Source organism: Lacerta agilis, chromosome 5 (assembly GCF_009819535.1).
Source record: "Lacerta agilis isolate rLacAgi1 chromosome 5, rLacAgi1.pri, whole genome shotgun sequence".
NCBI classification, from domain to species: Eukaryota; Metazoa; Chordata; class Lepidosauria; order Squamata; family Lacertidae; genus Lacerta; species Lacerta agilis.
The window spans coordinates 28,821,002-28,846,553 of NC_046316.1; the positions used below are offsets into that span (position 1 = coordinate 28,821,002).

A 25,552-nucleotide genomic window follows, 5' to 3' on the forward strand; every position below is an offset into this window, starting at 1 on the left:
CTCAACTCCTGCTGCTGCCAATTGTATGTGCTTTTGGACAGCTCCCAGTTTTGATTGCATCGGCACGGGAATGGCTTTTGACAGTAGAAGACTGTTCAGATGCTTTCGAAAAGTAAAAGATGTCAGTGTGAAACATTAACAAATCTGCATAGAGACACAGATTTCTAATATTTAAGTTTACTCAATAAACGAGTAATTATTTAAAATTTAATTTAAATATGTTTATTTTAATAAAATTTCACTAAAATAAGAATAGTTATTTAACATCCATTTTGCTTCAACCATGTGCAATTTACCATACAGAACACAAAGAAGGTAGTGCCATATAGAACATCTACAAGGTGTAAAAACAGAACTATGAGCTGAGTGAGAAGCAGTGAGGACAAGATAAGAGAGCTAACTGGTAGCAAAGGTGGTGAAGCTGGATGGAGATCCAGTGAAGGGTTTGCTCAAAAAGAAAAGAAAAAAAGTTTTGAAGAGGGCAAGGGAAATAACTTGTCATAAATCCTTGGGCTACCTCCAACATTTCCATCTCTTTTCCTAACTCTTAAAGACCCCTTTAAAAATAATAATGGGCAGTAATAGGGTATGTTTCCTGAAGATAGCAAGATCTTCATGGATGCCAGGTGTTTGAGGGATATTTCTGACCTGCTACTGACTTTGCAAATATGCTGCAGTCTGGAACGGAATGATAGAATTAATAGCAGCCTCTGGCAGTTTCCAACACCTTAATGAGCAATTAAAAAGGTTATGTAAAGAAGCACTGCACCTTTAGCTTTCAAGTCATGCATGAAAGTAACTTAGTCTGCAAGAAGTAATCCGGGGCCACCCCCCTTTTTTATCTGCAGGCTTCTTCTCCTGCAACCCTGGTTAGAGAAGGAGGGCAAGAAGTTTCTGGGAGTGGAAAGTAGCAGTAAGAGAAGATTATAAAGAAAGATGTGACAGAAAACAGAGTACTTCTGAAACTGCAATTCATAAACTTAGCAGCACATATGAGACCATCAGAAACAAGATGTAGAAGTGATTCATGACTTAACCTTACTTTCTATTACTGCTACACAGGGATAAGTGACCAGAAGCTTTAAAAGTATTCCTTCAGCTGCCCATTCAGATGTAAGAAAAGTTTGTTAAGGGAATTGTGGCTGTGGCAACTGTTAGTTTTGGAGATGGGTTTAAGCTGTGATCATCCAAATTGAACAAATGTATCTCTGCTTATTAAGCGAAGATATGAAAGGGTCTTTTGCTCACATACACAACTCATTCATTCCTCCATTAGTGGCACAAGCAATCAAACCAGGAAGTCTCTAATCAACCATAATTTCCTGTGTCCTCCAAACCAGGAAGTGATGGTTACCAGTTTCAGACCAGGCAAGGATACTAAACCAATTTAAAACTGTGGATTAATATGCTGCCTTTTTCTGAAGCTGGTAACCATAGTTTCCTGGTTCAGGGAAAACTATGACTTGCCAGCTTAACTACTTGTGCTGCAAAAGGAGTGAAAGCAAAGTACATGAGCAAAAGACGCTTTCATATATCACTGCAGGTACATTCCTCCGTTATCTTTTCTTTCAGTTGCAAACACTAAGCTCTTTTGCGAGGAAGGGCAGGATGGAAATTGAATGAATAAATTTTAAAAATAAAAAATGGCATCATAATAATTTTCTCACCCAAGGTCAGTTTTCTAACATATTCACGGAATTGTTATTCACTGAAACAAAGCCACACACACATTAAATACTGTTCATGTGTATAGTAACTTGAGATTTATTGTGGCTTTCATTGCAACACTTGGGCCATTTCACTATTCTCTCATTTCTCTTGTGATGGGGACATGGTCAAGATTTATACGCATTAATTATTGATACATCCGGGCATCTCATCTAACAACAAGTTTAACTTTCCAGGCTCAAAGCTTGCATAGTTCAATTATAATTTGCTCAAACATCAATTCATACTAATTGATAATGACACATAAACAGAGGGCAGCTCCAGTTTCATGCAGCCCAAGACTTCCTAGAATGAAATAAAACATAAATTCACCTGGAAGAGACAGATAAAGACTTTGGTCAACAGGTGTGCCTGTACTTTATACCTACGGGGAGAATGCAAACAAACCAATGCAGCTTTAAAGCCATTCTAAATCACTTAGAGGAGACCAAATTAGTTGACACAAACACTTTCAAACGGACTCTGGGCTTAGCCAGCAATCTGCTTGCCTGCAGTGAGGACTGACACACCCTTTGTAACCAAATGACATTCTGATAAACTGACCTAAAGTTCGAGGAATGCTAAGTTTAAGTTTCCTGGTCTGCATCTTGTAACTTGGTTATCAGAAGAAAGTTGCATTAGCTAGATGGTTGTTATGCTTTACTCAGACTTTATACCGTGTTTTAGATTTGGAAAACCTGTACCTTCCCTTAAAAAAAAAAACCTCCCCCAAACCCATCCCTTCCTGACTTGCTTGGTTGGGTTTACATTTTTAAAAGCCTTGTGCCCAAAATATGGTTGGGGGGCTCTTAAAATGAAGAGAAAGATACACTGAGGGTGACTGGATTATCCATATTTCTTACACAGGCCGCTACTCACACATTCTCCTCCCCATCCCCAGTTGTGGCCTCTTTGCAAGACTCCTGATATCATTCCAGCCATAATTGGGTTTTTAAAAATTTCTCCACGAGAAGCAAAACCTGAACACAGGGCTCCAATGAAAACCCACTAAGGACAGCATAATGACTGCATCAAACCATTTGGATAACTTCTGGTAGCATATGGATACAATGTATGGCAATATAATCTTCTTTACACATCATCTAGAGCTGAGCTAGTATATACTTGATTACATTTCTCGAAGAAGCAGGATTAATTTCAGACAATTATGAGCTAAGTTGTTCATGAAAACGCATTCTAATTAACAAATGCAGCACTAAATCACAACGATCATATATAGCTCGAAATCTGATTAGCATATGCTTTTTTGGCCCTGTGAGACTTATGTGAATATTGATTTAGACATAAACCAGACACCACACATAATAGAGATTTCTGTAAAAACCCACTCTGCCACTTTCAACTTGACACATCCCTTTCTGCATAACACCGAGCAAAAGAAATCCATGCAGCTTTTGAGCTCACAAACAAACAAACAAAAAAGAACTATTGTCAGACACCACTGAGATTGGGGGACAGGTGGGGCAACTAAAAACCCCCCAATACAATCCAGAACAAGACCTCATTAATACAAATGCAATATTCATATCTTACGATGCAACTCCACCCTACTTTCTTTGAATTCATCCCATGCCATCTCCCCCCCCCCTCCACTCAAACTTGGCCCATAACAGAATGGGTAGAGGGGAAAAGAGGGGAAATATGAAAGATATGCAAAAGCTAACTTGTCAGGCATTTAAAAATGAAACAGACAGCAGGGAATGCTAGGAATACACCTGTCAGTGATGTCACAAACACTACCCAATAGGTGCTGACTGGCCAGATCCAACCCTCCCCTAAACTCTGCTCTACAGCCTGTTTAGAAGGTGCTGTCCAGAAAGAGACTCTGAGTACAACATAATACCATATTGTTGTAATACATGCAAAATAAGCACATGCAACACATTGCCCCATTCCATCTAAGCACTTATGTTACTATGTCATAATACAAAGAAAGAGGTGGGCTTATTAATCACAGTTAAATAAGAGTAACTGGTGGCTGTAACGAAAGTAAGCTCTCTGTATGTGGGGGGCGGGAGAGTTAGTGTTCACAGATTGTGTTTCAAGTTGAAGCCAGAGCTCAGAGCTAATTTGACCAATGCAAGGCTTTGGCCGTGGGACATGTGCAGTAATAATAATGTCTGTGCATGTGCACAATACCCCCTCCTTAGTGAATAAATCAGTCAGCTACACACATGTTGTTGTTGTTTTGTTTTGTTTTTAAATTTATATCCCACCCATCAGGCTGGGTTTCCCCGGCCACCCTGGGTGGCTTACAACATATATAAAAAAGCAACAAAACATCAAGCATTAAAAAACAAAATATCCTATACTAGCAACAAATAAACCAATAGAAATCAATAATAACTAGAATGACAACAACAATAGTTTACAGTTATACCCAAATTAAAATAGCTGCCAACTCCAACTAAACATTTAACCAACACCAACCCAACAAAAACAAAATAGAGGAACCAAAATGAGAACCATTTAAAACATTTTAGCCAGTTGCCGCAAACCAAGAGTTGTTCCAGCAATGTCCCAGTGGCCTCAAAGGAGCGTCATTTAGCTGTTCAGGTTGAGTCTGGGCTCCAACCCTTAGGCCAGGTGGAAATGGGCCTTGCAGTAGGGAGCGGTCTTCCAGCCAGCACTCATGGCAGGAGCAATGTCCCACATGTGGGGTTGGGGTTTCCTGATTATAGGGCATGAGTAAACAGGGCTGGTGCCAGTAGCTTACCTAGTGGTAGCCACAGTTTCAGAGTCTTGAAGCCACCATTTTTGTTTCTCCATATAGCCCCTGATGTAGCATCACTCTGGGGAATTATGGGAAATGTAAATGGCAACTCCAGTCACTTTTTGAAAAGGGTGCACCATTGATGTGCTCTGCTGGGGTACTGGGGACATTGCAGCTGCCTGAAGATGAGATGTGCTGAAACTGGCCAGCAACTAAAGAACTATAGCTTCTTTTCCAAAGCAAACTCTAACAGTATAGTAAGTGAACAGAATTATGTGTGTGGATCAGACACTAACCTCAAGCTTCAGAATGTCATGCTGAAGTTTGCGCTGGAAGTCCAAGAAGTGAGAGATGGTCAGTTTCCCCTTCAAATCAGATCCAAAGAAGTAGGTGGTCAATGCAGAGTTGAAGCCTGTCTTCAAGGTGTTCCCTGTAGTTGAGCGGTCTCTATGACGCATGCCCATGCTAGTTTGGGAGCGAATGATGCTCTGAACCTAAGGGGTTTCCAAAGTTAAACACACAGCTATAACAAGGCAGGCTGAATCACATATCCCTAAAATCTAGGTCCTCCACAGATACACACCTTTGAATTGAATACAACAATATGTGTAGTTACATTATTAAACACATGGTAGGTTTCAAAACCCATAAGTTTTTAGAAGTATGGAGTATCCCCCATTACTTACAATTTGAAAGCATTGTTATTTTCCCTGTGAACGAGACTGGGGAATACTTTTTACTATGCCTTCATTAAAATTTGGAAGGGTTAGAAAAGGCCAGATGGCCACCTGCTGCTCCAATGCTGGAGGGCTCAAAATTTATCACAGGGACCCCACCTCAAAGGGGGAAACCTGTCCAGAGTTAAAGATGACAAAGTAAAAATAGCTCAACACTCAAACCCGTCTGCTGTGTGACCTTAGCAGATTTCGGGGGGGGGGGGGGAGGATGGAAATGCACAATATCACACTAGCGTGCAATATGCCTTCACAAAGTCCATGAGAAAGGGCCATGGATAAGGCACCAGAGTTCTGGTAGCATTCCTGGCCAGGTTAATTAAGGGATTCAATGGTGAATTATTTTTGTGATGTGTTGCATCTTTACTCTGTGACACACAAATGCTACCTACCCTGTAGCAAAAAGGAAAGGCTACAACTCTAAGATAGAAACACATCTGCTGCTGCACTGACTGCTGTCTCGGTGCACCAGGGAGAAGACAACTTTCCATATTGATCAGAGGTCCATCAATTTTTAAATGCTCAAATGCCATGGAGATCATAGGTAGCTGCAGTATGCTACATTTTCCCCGTGAGGCAGGAGATGCACCTCTGAAGGGCATATTGTTATAGCTAATGACACTGAAGCATTTGAGTAGGAGAACTGGAATAATATGCAGAAGATGGGGCCAATAAAAGCACAGGCCTGCCTCCTGGTTTCCAGAAACAAGCTGCCTTATTTGCATTTTTCATCTCTTTTTTAAAAATCACCTCTAGAAGCTGAACTCAAGGGCAGAAATTAAGAGTGAATCAAACACATGCACACACCATACTGACATCACCAACAAGATAAGCCCCATCTACAGCTGTACAACCGTGAAACAGCTGTGCATTAGAGAAGTCCCGTTTTTCAGGCAAATTATGAACAAAGGCTGTGTCAAAAGGGACAAGTATAAGAGTGAGAAGCACACAAATCCCCAACTATAGGGCACCCCACCAAAGTGAGGCATGCGTCTTGAGGACACTTTGCAGAGAGTCCGTGGTTTTGCAGTGATATATGCGCTCTTAGATGATGGAAGACACCAACAGAAGAGGAGAAAGTGAGATTATTTGCATAATAATTTACATGGTAATGTTCTGGAGGTGGAGAGAACTTGCCTGTTCAAATTCTTCCATATCCACTTCTCCGTCACCATTCAGATCAAACATCTTGAAGGCAATTTCAAAGTTCCTTTGAGGAGCTGGGGGTGGGGAGAAATACATTATGTTTCAAGTGTTATAAAGAAACAAGGCTGCAGAAAAAAATTGATGTAAGAGTTGCATCAGTGTTCTAACAGTACATCCCAGTAACAGCCTTCCCGAACACACTTCCCCTCCTGAAATTATAACCCCCCTCTCTCTATATATATTCTCATCCTAAACTGAAGTCTTTTTACATTTGCACAACTACTTGTTTATCCATGCACAAAACATTTGATGCAATCTCCTCCCAATAAGGAAGCGGATAGAGGAAATATAAATAAAATAAAATAAAATAAATAAAATAAAATAAAATAAAATAAGATGTGGAGAACCTTCTGCACATGAACAAAATGCATTGCATGGGAGCATGATCAAAAAATGCAAATGGGCAACAGGCACAATGACATATAACAAAACAAAAAGGGGGGGATTTTTAAATATGATACAAGCTCACGGGTTAAAAAACAACAACCAACAGCTTAAATCTAAATACTGAAAGTTAAGTCCTGCTGAGTACACTGGGGCTTACCCACAGCTAAGTACTGTAACTTACAACACCACTGAAAAGTGACAAATGAGATGCAGCACAGACTAGGTAACCTCCTTCCACCCACATCTTTAGTGTACCAACAAAAAACCCTGCCAGTTTTGTACATGCAAGAACAAAAAGGCCCTTTCTCAAGTTGTCTATATATCTATGCAACACTCCAAAGGAGGAAAGTATGGCAAATTCCCTGAAGTGACAAGTCCATTATAGAAGGCTGCTCCATTATTATTATTATTATTAGTAGTAGTAGTAGTAGTAGTAGTACTTTATGGAGGCAAAGTCTCCCTACCACCTGTACCATGATTCTCCTTGGCAAGGAATTTCTTGGAGGAGGAAGAAGTAATGCCCACTAACATTCTGCTGACTGAAAAATCTTGCAGAAATGCTGTTATTTGTAATCCTACACAGATCATCGTTATATTTCATAGTCCCAGAGAAGAATCTTTGCCTTAGGGTTACCATCTGGATGCTTTCGAACCAGCTCAATGTGGGCGTTTTCTCAGTCCCCACTTTTGTTTATAACCAGGCATTTTTTGAGCCTGTTCAAGTCTGTCCACCCACCGCTTCTAGAAAAAATGGCAAGCCTAGTTTGCCTCCAGCACCATCGGCTTTGCTGGAGAAAGTAATTCATGTTGTTCATTTGCCAAGTGAGAATTCCTGATCCTGTCAGTTTGTCTCTCTCAAATAAATCACACATTATTGAATTACAGTAATATAAAGCTATGCAATCAAATACAGCTTATAAGCACCAAAACACACACACACTAAAAAGCCCATGCGGTCTGTCTACCACTTTATTTTCTATTTCCCCTGTTCGACTTGGCAGTTTTAAGCAATAGTATTTCCAGGTCCCCTGTGCAGTGTTAAAATTTATTCTTGCTTTTAAATGAAATGTGAAAGCAGTCAAAAGAGCAAGTATAATACACTTCTGAAGTCAACAACCATCCGTGACAATTAGCAATAGCAAATATTGTGTTATTTCCTCCTTTGAGATTAAATGCCCTCAGTTTCAGCAAGTACTTCTAATTCTCTGCATTATGAGAACTGTCTAGATTGTAGAGTCTAGACACATTGCCCCTGAGCCACATTACATTTTCCAATGTTAATTGGAAAAAGGCTAAGCAGAATTTGATCAAGTATGCGCAGTTCTGAAATGGAGAATTAAAAATATATTCAGAATGTTGATTCTTCAGTTTAAATGGCTTCATAGACATCACAACACCCCTCTCCTGAGTAATACAGAAAAAACACATTTGCAATGCCAAATCCCAATGGAGAGTGAAAGGGGATGTTTTGCTTAAATATTCTGCACTATACAGTACTATTAAGTCTGGTATTTTTTTGGCAGGCAGCTTCCTACAAAAATAGTCATTTAATTATTTGGAAACCCAAGCTAACTATCTCAGGTAATTTTTCTGCACTACAAAGTTACACTACAAATTTCCCACAATGGAAATACAAAGTACCCGGTACATGTGCAGATCTGAAAACCAATAAATGAGTGATAAGGTAAAACTGAAGTTACTGCACATCTTGGTGTTTTCTTCCTCATGGCTATGAAACAGCAGGGTACATGCCAGCCTCAGAATCAAAATACTTCTTATAAATAAGATACAGAGTGTTCTTTCATACACAGTGGGAGGAAATAAGCGAGACACAGAAACTGTACTTATCTTCTGTAAGGGCTATGCTACTCTTTCCTAAGCATATAGTTCCATTTCTGGGACTGTTTATAAAACCATGCTAGATGTCTCTGTTATATAAACTTACACCAGTATCACTTTAACAACCATGGATTCCCCCAAAGAATCCTGGGAATTGCAGTTTGAGACATCGCTGCAAATTCTCTGAGAACTCTACTGCTCACGAAATTAGTTTCTAGAGTTTTGCTGGACAGCTAACCAAGGTGAGGTGTGAATAGGACCCAAGAGAGAAGTACTCTTGGTTGCCTAAAATCCAAACTGGCTCCCCCCCGCCAACCTTCTTTCAGGTCTGCATGAAAACACTCCCAGACTATATAAATCAAAGAACATACCCATTAGAAGTGAATAGTTTTGATGATACAGGTTACTGTATGTCTGTATACTGTATGTTAAGAGACTCTTAAGAGGGGTTGTGTATAGAAGAAACAGAAGAAACTTACAACTGGTGCTACCACCTGCTTATTTAGACAACTGATATCGAGGAAGAGGTTGAACAACAAAATACAATGGAATCTGAGTTAAGATGTTTCACATGCATTAGAGTAACACCAAAATGGCTGAACATGATGCATGAAACACCTGATTTAGGTAGGTAGCTTGAGATATTATAATAATGTTTTTGAAACTTGAGCTGGATGTAAAACGGGGAGATGCGATAATACAGGTTACTGTGACTCTGGACTTCTCAATTCCAACCTGCAATCCTAGGTTCCCAAAGTGATTCCATCATTACTATTTGTCTTATATTTTTAATATATAGGGGACTTTATAACCTTCAGTGTGCCTGTTCTAGAAATCCTGTGAAATGCATCAATATCATTCTTCTGTTAAATATGGGAAGCTGGTGTTAAAAAAGTTCAGAATATAGTCTGGAACCTGTTTATGGTAGCCACTGGGAGAAGTAAAGTACTATGCAGGGAGGCAAAACCCCACCTTCTGTCCAATGGAAAACCTATTTGGGGACTGGTGGGTTGTTGTTTATTAACTTGCCTAAAAACATTTTAGAGTTGGGGAACCATTATTATTTGTTCTAGGGACACAAAATAAGTCCATTACAAAGACAAGACTTGATCCAACAATCCATGAATTGGATTGTTGGTATTGGAGGTCAATACTAACACTTACATGCAGAGCAGGTAGTACATTATCATTCCAGTGTTCAGGGGAAATCTATATTATTTGAGATTGATGCAATAGGGAGCTGCAGGAAAGTACGTTCTCAAAGGGAGTTAACAAGTTACCTTAGAATAAAGCAGAGCTGTATTCTGTGTCCTTTCAACAACTGAAGAACAGTAAACAGTTGCTCTTCCATCTGGTGATACTACTAACAGGCTAATGGTATTTCCACTACAAAACAAAGGACTCAGCCATGATCAAAGCCACCAGCAAGCACCTCAGGAAGAAGCAGGACAGTCAGAACAAGAAATATCCAAAGAGGATTTCGTTCCAAGCAGAGTTAATATTATTCTACAACACTCCTCATAGTGAAGGTAGAGGGATGATTTTCTTATTATGCCAGTACAATATTAAGCCATGAAATTTCTTGCTTGAACAGGATTAGCTGCATACCTTTATGGCAGAGCTAGGTTAATGCTCAAAAGAATGCATTCATTTTCCTTGGAAATTCATAGTGCTGAAGATTTACCCCTCACTCAAATGTTTGCATAACATGAAGATTAGCTGAATAAATGTGTGAATATTTCTCTCCTGGGACCTCCACAAGGACACATCTAAAATGTACGCTACTAAAAGGGAAAAGGTGGCTTGACATCTTGACAACAAGGTGAACCACGCATCCAATTCCATCTTGTAATTTGGCCATGTGTTAGGAACCTGGTTGGATTTTAAAGACAGCATGATAGCATTTTCAACACTAACTAAGGCAGGTTAAAGATCATCTCACAGAGAACATATAATCACCCAGATAATATGTTATTTGGCAATTTAGAAATAAAATCTAAATCTACAAATAAGGCGGCATTCATACAGATAACCTGCTTCTAAGGGGGTAAGCGGGGTAATATGTACACTGCCACTGGTTCAGGGCAAGTGCTTATTGTAAGCAATTACAAGGGCTGGGAAAAACAAACGGGGAAAATAATCAAAAACCCATGATGCCTCTAGAGTTTGCAATGAAGACTACTTTACAGTGTGTCTGAAGCAGAGGGGCTGTAATCCAAGCTTTTAAGTATTTGGTGCAATTTACACACCTTAGCTGTTTTTACAACATACTTGTAAATTGCCTTGGGATAAAAGCAGGAGGAGATTCATAAAACAACACCACCATTGTAGGGGCATGGTTGCCACTCCCTTGGTGGGTTGAGTGAGCTGGGTTGGAAATGTGTAAGAAGAGGTCATCACAATGTGGGTTGTCCTGGTCAAGTGGGCAATTCTCAAACCAGCACTTCCCCTCTATGAGGGCTGTTACAATTTCTGTGGGAGGTAACTGCCTTATCAGTGGGGAACCAGTGGCCCCCCAGAAGTTGTTGGACTACAACTCTCATCAGCCCCAATCAGCGTGGACAAAAGTCAGGGCTGATGGGAGTCACGGTACATGGTGCAACACAGTCTAGAAAGCCACAGCTTCAAAGCTCTGCTTTAAATCTTCAAAATAAATATATTTGACAGGGTAATTAATTTCCAAATATTTAATGTCCAAATATGCAGATTATGTATCGATTTTATGTTATTCAAAATGATACTGATCTTTGGTGAGAATGAGATTCAGATAAGACTATAAAGTCCTAGATGCCTGCATGCCATCCTTGCTCCTTCTAAAATTTAACAGAGGGTAGCAATACGTTACTAGTGAACATTACTACTGGATTTACAAAGCAATCCTGTGCATGTTTACTCAGAAGCAAGTCCCATCAAATTTGAGGAGGGAGACTCTCCACCACTAAGTGTGTTTAGGACTGCAATCTAAGTCAAGATTTTCCAGCAGAGGTTCAGCATTTCAACAAAACATTAACTCCAGTCAGCAAAATTAAATCAACACAAAAAATCGGAACACTACAAACAATTTATACCCATGCATAATGTCACACTGTAATTTAAGCAGACAAAAAGGGGGAAAGGGAAAGGGCAAAATTGTTTCTTTACAACTCATCTTTACAACTTAATGAGATGGAAAAATTCCATTAAAAAGAACTTTAAACATATTATACTTCCCCTCTCCATATTCAGAAAATAAAATGTCATATCCTAGCTAATATGAATTGAATGGTATTATCTGTCTGATTTGGGTTTATATGAAAAATGTCCTTTATGGGAAAGGGAAGAACAAAGCACCTTGAATTTTCACACTGAAATTTGAGAAGAGAATATGGGTTAACTTGGCAGTAGCAAGGGGAGAGGGGAACACTGCTATATATATATATATATATGTGTGTGTGTGTGTGTGTGTGTTACAGGTGGGTAGCCGTGTTGGTCTGCCATAGTCAAAACAAAATCGAAAATTCTTTCTAGTAGCACCTTAGAGACCAACTGAGTTTGTTCCTGGTATGAGCTTTCGTGTGCATGCACACTTCTTCAGATACACTGAAACAGAAGTCACCAGATCCTTAAATATAGTGGGGGAGTGGGGAGGGGTATTACTCAGAAGGGTGGTGGGAATGGGTGATAGGCTGATAAGTGTGGAAAACCTGTTGACGACTCTAAACGGCTGCAAGTTAGTCTTGCAGGGAAATGCAAGGGGTGAGATGGCTAAAGATGGCTTTGTTATGTATAATGAGATAAGAATCCAATGTCTTTGTTCAAACCAGGTTTCTCCATGGTTTTAAGTTTGGTGATTAGTTGCAATTCAGCCACTTCTCTTTCCAGTCTATTTCTGAAATTTCTTTGTATTAAGACAGCTACTTTGAGATCTTTTATAGAATGTCCTGGGAGATTGAAGTGTTCTCCTACTGGTTTCTCTGTCTTGTGATTCCTGATATCAGATTTATGTCCATTTATCCTTTGGCGTAGGGTTTGGCCTGTTTGTCCAATATAGAGAGCTGAAGGGCACTGTTGGCATTTGATTGCATACACAATGTTGGAAGATGAGCAATTAAATAGTCCTGAGATGGTGTGTTTGATGTTGTTGGGACCAGTAATGGTGTTATCCGGGTTTATGTGGCAGCAAAGTTGGCATCTGGGTTTATTGCAGGCTCTGGTACCAGTGTCCATGTTGAGTCCTGTTTTTGTATTATTGTGGGTGAGGAGCTGTTTGAGATTGGGTGGCTGTTTGTATGCGATGAAGGGTCTTCCTCCCAGAGCTTGAGAAAGAGAACTGTCATTGTCTAGGAGAGGTTGTAGATCTCTGATGATGCGTTGTACTGTTTTAACTTGGGAGCTGTATGTGATGACTAGTGGTGTTCTGTTATTTTCTTTTTTGGGTCTGTCTTGCAGCAAGTTCTCTCTGGGTATCAGTCTGGCTCTGTCGATCTGTTGTTTAACTTCATCAGGTGGATATTTTAGTTCTAAAAAGGTTTGCTGTAGATCTCTTAGGTGAGAGTCTCTGTCTGTAAAGTTGGAACAGATGCGGCTGTAACGTAGGGCCTGGCTATATACAATGGATTGTTTGGTATGTTTGGGATGGTAGCTAGAAGCATGTAGATATGTTTGTCGGTCAGTTGGTTTACGGTATAAGGTGGTGTGTGTGTGTGTGTGTGTGTGTGTATGTCCAAGGCACTGGTATGTGCCACAGCTTGCAAAAAGTCAAAACCAAATATTACATAGTGCCCACTGTCGGTGCACATACAGCCAATGTGCCTCATTTATTTTGCCTTAAGTATGCAAAAATTCTGGATTTTCTAACATGGTAAGCAGATGCCAGGAGCTGCCCTGACGGTCTAATCAATTCAACCAAGATCCCAGACTGTGTGAGAAATTCTGCTTTAGAACTGAATACAGTTTGGCCTATATTCCACTGAAGCATTTATGGTTAGCTGAAGTGGACTCCTTGATGGAGATTCAGGTCCAAACTGGATCCAATGCCATTCATGCAACTGGAACAAGTGGGAGGTTTAGATCAGGTCCACAGTGCGAGGCAAAGTGCAAAATTCCCCCTAGCCTGCACATCAAGGCATCTGCCCACAACTGCAATTTATTTTCTAGAAAGCCACTGCTAATAGCACGAATGACATCATATACCTAGTAAAGTCCTCAGAAGAATCTCCAGTGACTACCAGCCAGCTATGGGGTTGCCATCTCCTGGCAACCATGTTGGCCATTTCACGCTTGACCAAAGCCAAAACTCCATATGGACACAACATAAAACACACATTTAGTGGCAAATGACATAAGGCTTCTTTTAGGGTTGTTTTTTTTTTTAAAGTCTTTAGTATACAAAGATGTTAAATAAATGGCAATACAGTACATGATTTTTTAAAGCACCAATGATGAATACAGTTAAACTTATCTCTCCTTTGCAGTTTGAAGAGATAAGACACAATGTTTAGATGAGAGTACAAGCCTTATCTTTTAGCAACATTACATCAGCTATTGGCTGACCTTCAAAGTACAAAAACAAATGCAAAGACAAAGCTTTCCGTAGTAAATTAATGCCCAAGTCCTGGCCCAATGCTATATAAATGGCTATTCTAAACTTGCCTTGCTAGAAGGCTAGAATCCATCAGGTTGGCATGATGAAAATTACATTATGAAGGGTTCACCTTATATAGAATCATTGCCACTGACCCACAATTACTTTCTGTCCTGGATCTACAACTACCATTGCCAGTGATTGGGGGAGGCTATTACTTCTGCTGCACAAAGCATACCGCTCATGGGTGGCAACCAACATATGGACCAAAATTCTCAACGGGGATGTCTTTGAGATAATGAAATAGTGAGAGTGAGCTTCCAATTTAGCAAAAGCTACTGTTCGCTGTGGGTTAAACCACAGAGCCTAGAGCTTGCCGATCAGAAGGTCGGCGGTTCGAATCCCCGCGACGAGGTGAGCTCCTGTTGCTGGGTCCCAGCTCCTGCCCACCTAGCAGTTCGAAAGCACGTCAAAGTGCAAGTAGATAAGTAGGTACTGCTCCGGCGGGAAGGTAAACAGCGTTTCTGTGCGCTGCTCTGGTTCACCAGAAGCGGCTTTGTCATGCTGGCCACATGACCCGGAAGCTGTACGCCGGCTCCCTCGGCCAGTAATGCGAGATGAGCGCTGCAACCTCAGAGTCAGACACGACTGGACCTAATGGTCAGGGGTCCCTTTACCTTTACCTCACTGTTCCCTTTAAAAGAACAAATACAACATTTTAGCATTTTCTTTTTCATTCTCCACTGCAGTTTCCTCTAGGGTAGGGTGCTAGCGGAGTGCAGGTTAACCCTTTCCTTCTGCAGTACAAATCCCCCGAAGCTGCTATTTGTTCCAATATAGATCTCTGTATGTCTCCTCACAGAATTAAAAACTGGGGATAGAAAATCGGCTTTGATGGGTCACATATCGAACAAGTGTGGTCTCCCTTGCAGCTACACCAAGAAATTCCAGCAGATTACCAGTGAATCAGGTTAAAACTTACAAGTCTTTTTTTATTTTCTCTGGTTACAAATAGAAATTATAGCTGTAGGGCCAGAATCCTAAATATCTTTCCTTAGGAGCTACTGATATTTTGAATTAGATAAGTGGGATTTACTTCTGTGCAAATATAGCCTATTAAAAATTATTTATTAAAAATACAGTTATTTCGCATGGGAGTTCACAACATTTTAACATAATTTAAAACCATTAGGACTGGGCTGTAAAAGCACCAGACCTATCTTTTCTCCTGCTAGTCCTGTTAGTGTCACATTTTCATTATCTCTGTCCTATAACTGCTGTACCAGCAAATACATCCACCAGTCCAAATGTCATTTCACCCAATTCAATTCTAAAGAAGATAAAAAGGAAGTTCCACCTCTTTTTGTGTAAGCCTAGTATCTCATCACTAAGGAAATTTGAATAGTGCTAATAAAAATTAAAATTGGAGAGTAGCTAAAGCAATGAAACTGGTGCAGCATCCTCCATGCTTTTTTTTGCTATAGGATTCATTTAACAGAAGACCAGAAGTTATCAGCACATTTCTAAATGTTGTTTTATTATCTTTTGGGGGAATGGGGGGGGGATCATAGAGCAGACTAGGAAACAGACTGCATGAGAGCAGTAAATTACTTATAAATAAAATATGGTGACAGACTTCATTTTCTATGCAGTAGGCAAACAGCTCTCTGCTTGTAAAATGCAAATGAGTTTTATTTAAGGTCTGGCCAGCTGATGAGCACTGCGGTAAGAAAAAAAAAACCAACCCCCAAAATGAGACCCATTTTCTAGGGCTTAATGGACTAATGCTTCCTAACTTTATTCATTGGATTGCTAGGGATATCCACTTAAGAGAGGACCCATATGATTTTTTTTTAAGTCATCACAATTGGTCTACAAAACAAGTAGATAGACTAATGTTTTGAAACAGAAAGGAGCGTAACTGGCAGAATAAAAACTGCAGATACCGTCAAATCTCTTAATTTTGGCATTTAATTTTCCTTGCTTGTAATTAGGCTTTCAAAGGCTAGCACAGATGCGCTGAGTGGTGCCAAAATCAATGCCACATCGCTGATTAAATCTGAATTAAAATAAAGCCGAGATAAGCCCAATTTTTCACACCATCTATGAAGAAGTTTATGATGCTGTTCCACTAGTTAGGATTACATATATTCTGACTCTACAGAGGTTTCTATTAGATAACTTCAAATAAGCCATTTATGGTGCAATCTTATTCATGTTTACTCAAGAGAAAGCTCCTCTGACCTCAGTGGATCTTACCCCCAGGTAACTGCACACAGAATTGCACCCATCTTTCAAGCCTATTCCTTTCTATCTTACCTTAAAACATTTATAGGCCACCTTTAAGAGTAAAAACTCTCCCAAGGCTGCTTCCACTATAAAATATTAAATACAATCAACTTTATCACGCACTAATAAAACCAGCAGAAAAGCAAATACATCTCACCCAGAACACAGCTGAAGCCAAAGTCGATCATAGCTACAGCCAGAGACTATTTGTTTTTGAACTAATTGGTACTCCTTAAAAACCAGGGAACATCCTGCAATTATAATTACACATAAGTAGTTTGTTAACATTCTGTTACTTAATAATGTATTAACATTCCGTTTTCCTCCTTCTTAATGGTTTGTTTTATTCACACGCAGTAACTAATTATTTTATTAGAGGCGTAAACTAATTAGGTTTAAAACAAATTAACAGGAGCTATGGAACAAAGGGGATGGCTCGATTCGGAATCACGGCAAACCACAGTGAAGGAACCTTAAGGAATCAGTCATGACTTTGCCAGCCCCACATCAGGAGCTAAACATGTTAAAACGCAACTGGGTGACTTAGCATTGCTGTAGCAATCACCATAGGTGACAGCGACATGAAAGGGCAGATAAAAGCTGAATGCAGGAAGGGCAGTACAAGGATACGAAGTTCCTCAAGTTTAGAAGGTAATTCAGTAGCATCACAGAATTCAAATCAGGATGAGAACCACATCCGAGTTAATGGAAAATAAAACTGCCTGGGTTGGATCTAACTAACATAGAAAATAAAAAAATGAACAGGGTATGGACAGTGCAAATTACACCCAATAAAGAAGAATGGAATAAGCAAAGTGATGGAATATGCTGAATCAGCAAAGTTAACAGCTAAATAATAATAATAATTATTATTATTATTTCTACCCCGCCCTTCCCAATCCAAAGACCGGGCTCAGGGCGGCTAACAACAAATATAAGACAATGATTAAAACAACTTTAAAAACAGCTAAAAAACAGCATAAAAACAAACATCAGTAGGATCCCCAGGGCTAACTGGCCAGGTTAGTCATGCTAGGCTAGTAGGGAGACCAGGGAGGAATTTTAATGCAGGGACCCAGAAGGGTTTCTTCAGAAAAATAGGGAAGGGGAAAAGTAATAGGGGATCAGGCTACAGTAAAGGCCAGGCAGAATAACTCTGCCTTACAGACCCTGCGGAAGGAGGTCAGGTCGTGCAGGGCCCTAGTCTCGTGGGACAGAGTATTCCACCAGGTCGGTCGGAGCCAACACTGAAATATAGATATTAAATATAGATATTTAATATAGATATTAAAAAGCATGGGGGAGACGGAACCCTGAGGTACCCCACAAGTGAGAGCCCAGGGGTCTGAACACTCATCCCCCACCACCACTTTCTGAACACGGCCCAGGAGGAAGGAGCGGAACCACTGTATAATAGTGCCCCCAGCTCCCAACTCCTCTACACGGTCCAGAAGGATATTATGGTCAATGGTGTCAAAGGCCGCTGAGAGATCCAGCAGAACTAGGAAACAGCTCTCACCTTTGTCCCTAGCCTGCCGGAGATCATCGACCAAGGCAGTTTCAGTCCCATGAGGAGGCCTGAATCCCAATTGGAAGAGATCCAAATGGTCCGCATCCTCCAGGCGTGCTTGGAGTTGTTCAGCAACCACCCGCTCAATCATCTTGCCCAAGAACAGTAGATTTGAGACTGGGCGATAGTTGTCATATTGGCCGGGTCTAAAGATGTTTTTGAAAGAAGCGGTTTAATGACCGCCTCTTTCAGCGGGTCTGGGAAGACTCCCTCGCAGAGGGAAGCATTCACCACCCCGTATTCACATCACACCTGTATTACAGTGTGGTACACTGGTTTGACAGCCATGGACAGAAAGTGTTGAAGACAGCACACGATATAATGGGCTGTCCCCTGAGTCCGCTAGATGTCATCACTAGAGACCGGTACCTCAGAAGAGCGAGGAACATTCGCAGGGATGACTCACACCCTGGCCAGCACCATTTTAATCTCCTGCCCTCGGGCAAAAGATATAGAAGCATGACAAGCCGCACCAACAGGTTAAAGAATAGTTTCTACCCATGGGCCGTGAGGCTGCTGAATGGAAGACAGCAACATTGCAGCTGATGTAACAAGGACTGAGAGATGGGGGGGGGCTCGTTTAATCTCACTGTAAACAAGTGGTACAGTGACAATAAAGTATTTCTATTTCTATTTCTATTCTTATTGAAGAATGGAAGCCTTTTCTGGATTACTTAAAGAAATATTATAATGTGATGAAACTGCGAGCAGGATTTGAACTATGAGCAACAGAGAGAATTAGGGATTACTGTGTTAGGGTGCAGCAAAGGGATAGAAAAGAAGAACATCATGGGAAATGGGATGGGAAGTCAATAATATGAAAGAAAAATTCATTATGTATTATAACTTTATGTGCAATACGTGGAAATTTTAAAAAGAAACAAGAAAACATGTTCTCTTGCAGTTCCATCTGCCCTGACTGGGGTATCTTAGATTAGAAGCCAAGGATGCCACCAATAACAGTATTTCTCCTTAGGTCCAATTTAGAGAGACTGGTTGCCTAAGATCACATCTATATACTGTTCATTCACATAATTTTGTATGTTTGAGTTACATCCAAGGGATCAGGCAGGGCAATTGAAACATCTGGTGGATCATCATGGAGCATCAAAAAGTATCCGGGGGGGGGGGACACAACGGAAAAAAGATAAAATAGCCCTTCCTAGGATATAAAGCAGCTATATATAAAAGAAATGTGTGTGTTGTAACCCATAAACTCTTTTTCATTGAATTCTGCAGCAAGTCCTTGCTCATTTCGTTGGACAAACAACATTTTTTCCTCTCTGCACTTTTCTGGGCAAGAATAAAGCTAATGTGGAATTGCTATTTTGATGCCTCAGCATTTCTCAGTGCTACTCTGAAAGTACAAACGACTGATATATGTGCACAATGCGCACCAAAGAACAGGAACAAATATTCATATTTATGATTTGGCTTTTTCTTGCCAACAGGCTGTAAGCTTGGTTGCTTTGAAATGAGAGAAATTTCCTAACACACATTAATAGTGCAAACTGTACTTCTGTGTAGGTGGGGAGATTCAGGCAAACCTCTGCCAACTACTTATGCATTGCTCTTCTACCGTGAACATCCCAGTGGAAAGTGGAAAGGCAAGCATATAGGTAAGCATTTTGATAAGCACCTCTACAGCACAGTGAGAGCCAGGTGCTGGTGTCCCATAGCTCTGTGGCAGAGCACATGTCTGTATGTAGGCAGCCCTGTGTTCCGTCTTTGCTATCTCTAGATAGAACTCAGAAAGAGTCCTGTCTGAAACCTTGTAGTCACTGCCAGTTAAGTGTAAACACTACTGATTTAGATGTTCCAATGGTCTGACTAGGTATACAACAACTAATTACATTCCTAGAAGGGCTATAAAAGATGCTTTGCTATTTCTATTGTAGAACCATAGAGTTGGAAAGGACCACAAGGGTCACCTAGTTCAACCCCTTGCAATGCAGGAATCTTTTTGCTCAACGTGGGGCTCAAACTCATGACTCTTGAGATTAAGAGTCACATGCTCTACTGGCTTAGCTATCCTGCAGGGCTTGGTAGAGTATAGAGCTGCTCTTTAATATAAAGAAACTTACTAAAAATGCCCTTATCAAATAAGTTTTGATGCAAAATAAGCTAAGCACCTCTAGTTTGAAGATAGACAAACTGTAAGAAAAACACACACCCCATAATGCCATCATTTAAGGATTTTTTATTTTTTAAAAAAACACCCTCAGTTTTAATAAAATGATAAGGACAAAAGATGTACTTACTGGAAAGAACTGTAGTGAGGAAGATATAATCAGAAAAGGAGATCAAACCGCATTCTCCAAGTGCATAAAATATGCTGTCTTCATCTGCAAACTTTTCACGTTCCTGGGAGATTCTCTATTTTAAGCAATCAAAAGCACGACGTTCCCAAGAGAAGGAAAATAAACTCATTTTAAAAAGCAAGGAGTTAAAAGAAGACCACATATTTTACACTTTTAATATTGTTGCCTCTACCCATCCTTTCCCCTAAATAAACCCCCTCCTATTGCCATTCTAGATAACTTTTCCAGCCTTTAAATTTGTCAGTTGCTTCTTGAAGATTAAGATAAGAATCAAGCTTTATTCTGTATCTTACAAAACACATTTCAACCCAGAAGAGTAAACTCAAAAGGTGCCTTACTGTTCCAGCCTAATTGTTTGCAAAATGCCAAGGTATTCTAAGGGCTCTTTATTGCCATTTTTAATATAGTAGGCACAAGGAATTTCACAGTCAGTTTCATGTTTCTGTTTTTAAAAAGTAATATATTAGTACTTGGGATTGAGGGCCCCTGCTTTGAATAAGCAAAACAACAACCCTTTCAGCAAAGTTTCTCACTGAAGTTATATACAGCAACTACTTCAGTTGCAATGCAGGTCTGATACAGACCCAAGGATGCCCCTCTCTTAACCATGGTAATGAAATTGGGAGCAGGCTGCATGAGTTATGATAAACAATGGTTTGGGTGACATGTACATTGATGCAAGCCATGGTTAATGCTAACCATGGTTCCCCTGAAACTAGAAACTGTAACAATGGCTTGAAGTAGGTTTGCAGAACATAGCTTCATGAGTTAGTCTCAACTGTTGCTTGCATCATTGCACGTTCAATGCAAAACCTTTGTTAACCCTAGAAATGGAAAGGAGAGGAAAAGTTGCTAGAAGGAGAGAAAGAAGTAGGATACACCTATGCTTCACTCCTGATCTCCGCACCACGGTTAAGGTATCAACAACATCACATCTGCACTGGACTGTGGTGAAATAAAGCACACTTATGGCCACTGTACTGCAGAGAGGACCACACAAGTGTTCTCCCTTTGCCCTACCACACACACAAGATAAATTGCTGAACTCAAGAGCGCTAAACCATTTTGACAACTGAAGATTTAAAGGCCGAAAAGTATGCACAAAGTGGGTTAGAGGTTGGGTTCTAAATTTACTAGTTCAGAAGTATTAAAATATATATCATATATACACACGCACACACGCACACACACAGGAAAGAAAAATATTAAAGGACGAAGTGGAGTTGTGGTTAATGTGTATGAAAACATGCAGGCACAGAAGCACCGAAATAGCAAGCTTAAGTTTAGGAACAATAGTAGGGAACAAAGAGAGACACCACCAACAGCACACCAGGGGGCAGTTAAACAACTGTCCCCTATCTGTTACCTCTGTCTAGCGAGGATCCCATCATATACAAGATAAAGGAAAGACAATTTGTTAAGCAATGACACTTAAAGCACATCAAAAGCACATCAAAAACATTGCAGCATCTTTTGATCTGTTACTTTTGAAAACCTAAGGAAAATTTGGAGCAATTAACCAGTCCTGGTTACTGTATGTTCTTAATTAATAAAGGTACACAAGAGCCCCAGGAGATACCGTCTCTTGAGGTTCAGATGCCTATGATGGTTTTCATCCCAGTTCTGTCTTGCAAAGCTCATTCTATTTAAATTGGAAACAGTCCATTGAATTTAGATAAAAGTTAGGCATTATCTGGTCCGCAAAGTTACAGCGGAAAACAGTAATCACACTGATTAAAAACTGCAAGTTCTAATTAAAGCCAGAATCTACTAGGCTTACACAAATGGGCACAGAGTTCTTATTTTGTCAATGAGAGACAGCAAAAATGTCAAATGAGAAATCGTTAACAATCTGAAACATTTAACAGTGCAAACACTTTTAGGGAATATCAGAATGCATCCTAATGCTAAAGGTACATTTTCAATAAACAAATGGTTTTTGCCTTACCAATACCATTTTGATACTGCTTCAAAAACAAGTAACATTGCGGAAAATGTTTTACACAGCATGGGCTTATAATTAACTTATTAATTATGTTAATGCTGCATATTTACCTCTTTACCTGAGATAGTTTGCAGATTTTGCATCTTTTATAGCATGTATTTAAGGAACCAATGCACTATTTATGATCCAAGTAACTCCCATTTTAACACCAAACGTAGATGAAGACTATGTGCTATCAATGATATATGGAAATATAATCACAGTATCACACATTTGGACTATGAGAATTTCAGAACACTGATGTTTATCTTAAGATTAAAGTTCTGGAAACATGCATTTATGAACAAATTCCATAGTTCTTTTTCTTGGGGGTGGGTAGGTCTGGGATCTATTTAGATAAACACAAATGCATGGCCACATCAAGAAATCGCTGACGTTCCCCGCCTGAATGGCAGACCCCCTGCCATTTCACAAACTACTTCCAAAGCTCCCCCCTCAGTTTCAAGCAAGGTTTACCATGCAGAATGGAAGGCTGAAATTCAAGAAACTCTTGTAAGGCCCCTTGGACACATGGAACCAGACGCAAGGTTCCTAGGATCCAAGCCAGGAATTTGTCCCATCAGTATTGATTAGCCATTGATACTGCAATTCACTTTAAAGAAGGATCACAGCTGTGATTGGTTGGACCTCACAGTCTTAGATGAGGCTCTGGGCAGATTTCCCACAATGCAATTAGCTTGGCATTCCCCCTCTATTTTATTATGTATCTTAAAGACTTAAGAATTTAGACAGTTAAGATCCTAAATACACTTAACTTACCAGTCTCCTTTCCAAAAGGATTTTCCCATAAAGTGTATTTGCTGATTTAGCAATACCATTTTGTTGTTATTGTTTTTAAAGGGGGTGTAGTTTCAAAATTAAAGCATTCGAAACACTTTCAACTTCCATGTTACACTTCTAGAAAGTTTACATGTGAATGAAACATAAGGGGAAACCACCTCAATAATTATACTGTAATACACTTTCTTGTTCTGGATAACTTTTAAAATATACACAGTGAATTGGGGGGGGGGGGGCTGGTTAGAATGGGTTAAATCTATTTCAGGAAACCATTAGACTAGGAAAAGAACCATATTCACCCATAACTATTGAGAATTTTTTTAATGCCAGACTTCCACTGGAATTCATTATAGAATTCATTATAGAACTGAAAGCAATAGCCATTGATAGATAATTAGTATTTAAACATGGTCAGAATGCAAGATGCACATTTGTGTTATAGTCCTGAATACCACTGAGTGAGCTTCCTATTCCCTCTTCAATTCTGTATATTAATTCTACAGGCATAAAATCAATCGCTCAAGCACACTCCATTAAAATGCATTTTCTCTTGTGTATAAAACTGAGTTCTATGAATCTCAACACCACCCTCCCCCAATTATATTTGCTGCTGCTCTTTCTTGCTGCACAATGCGTTATTACATTTGAAGGAATCCAATGCAAGGTATTTATAAAGCAAACTCAACATGCAAATGGAGACAGGGAAAAAGCAGTAAGTGGTATCTTGTTAGTGTTAATACACCAGCCTCCTCTCCTTATCACCAGTATGAATAATATTAAAATAACTTCAGCACAACCCTCACATTGAATGCCCTTTTTGCAACTGGATGCTAAATTAATTTCCAGCATCCAGGCCAATTTAGTTAATTTGTCAAAATTAAGAAAGGAGTAAACACTTTATTATATGAAGCTCCCACTTGCTTTGGATATATTGCTCAAAAACACCCTGGCTAGGGAAGGCAGTTTAGCCTACTGAAAAATGGTGAATTTATCAAATCAATAGGGCTTGTTCAGAGTGTTGATCGAAGTTCACAACACAGATAGGGTGGAGAAAATGCACAATTCATTAGGACAGAGATTATTTACAATAACAATTCTGGAGTTGAGACATCCTGTTAGCCACAAGCATACAAGGCAAACATACAGACTTCGGCATACTTCAGTTAAATATATATATATATATATCACCACAAGCAAGAATATGCATATACAGAAGAAGTGAACGATTCAGTTTCCACCAAATAGATTTAGACCATCAGCTAAGTGAACAATCAAAGCAATGCTTCTTGCAGATGTTGCTGTACATGGACCATGCAGGAGAAGTGAATAACTATGACAAAACAGAACAGCCCATCTGTCAAAAGGACAGCAAGAAAGATTGTGAATACCCATTTTGCCCAATGGGTTGAATCATGGAAGGCAATACTTCTACATATTTATCTTCTGGAGTACTATGATAATGTTGCATCTAATAAAACGGGGGGGGGGGGGGATCCACATGTATGCTATTTAATTCATTTCAGAAAGCCATGATATGAAGAAAAATGTTGCCAGGACTGGCCCTCTTTGAGAAATGAGATAGGACAAATGTTTTTCTTTCCATCCCTAAGAACTTGGAAGTACAGGAGTTCCTCTAGCTTCCTACTGATGTTGGAAGAAAGAAATAGCAAATGCATTGTCACAATAGCAGAAACCTGAGGGTAGTTCTACACTGGGCATATTTCACAATCATAGGATCAGGCTTACTGTCTGGACCATTCAAGTCAAAAGGTGTTAAGATGGTAACAGAAGGGGAAATGGATTCACCCACTCACGTACTGTATACATGGGATATTCTGCCTTACTTCCTGTATCCCTATAAATAGGATTAAGGGGTATTAGACCATGTCAAACCATGAGTCCATCTTGCCCTGTCTTGTCTAGCTTTACAGACTAGCAGGGGCAACCCAGGCTTTTGCTACTTATATATTCATTGGCCAAACAGGAGTTGGTAGAGATGCTTTATTGTTCTATTCATGTGGCTGTTGAAAGGCAAGACAGATAAATGTATTTACTTGAACAAAGAAATATTTGCAGAGACAGTGTCCTCGAGGAAGAAAATGCCTGACCTAGTTTGAAGTAGGATTGCCACATTTAACTCAACCAAATTAATGACAGCTAGGTCCACCGCCACATGAATGGAGCAATATGAGAACGACACGTTATTGTATAGCACAGTCAGGTGGTTTGACATCTTAGGATTACTGAACACCAGGTTAAAAAAAACAATAGCCCACCAATGTCTAATAGACTTGGATCTTCCTTACCCAGCAATTTCAAATGTCAGAACGGATATAACATGGTGTTATGGGCTGGATTCAACTAAACAGTTGTGCTAGTGAGAGCAAACACATGTCCTGTTAGTGCAACAGGGCTAC

At 39.8% G+C, this 25,552-nt stretch overlaps 1 protein-coding gene across 6 annotated transcripts in view; it reads right to left on the reverse strand.

The window, feature by feature from the left end:
• Positions 1-25,552, reverse strand: part of MICU1 (mitochondrial calcium uptake 1) — a 131,640-nt gene that overhangs the window by 40,945 nt on the left and 65,143 nt on the right. For 4 of the 6 annotated variants that reach the window (XM_033149118.1, XM_033149120.1, XM_033149116.1 and 1 more), the window contains 4 exons: positions 21,717-21,722; positions 20,291-20,405; positions 6,313-6,395; positions 4,738-4,935 (listed from right to left, as the gene is read on the reverse strand). In XM_033149118.1, the coding sequence (XP_033005009.1) occupies positions 4,738-4,935; positions 6,313-6,395; positions 20,291-20,405; positions 21,717-21,722 (402 nt within the window). The remainder of the gene's footprint in view (positions 1-4,737; positions 4,936-6,312; positions 6,396-20,290; positions 20,406-21,716; positions 21,723-25,552) is intronic. The other 2 variants (XM_033149122.1, XM_033149119.1) reach the window with 1 other exon arrangement.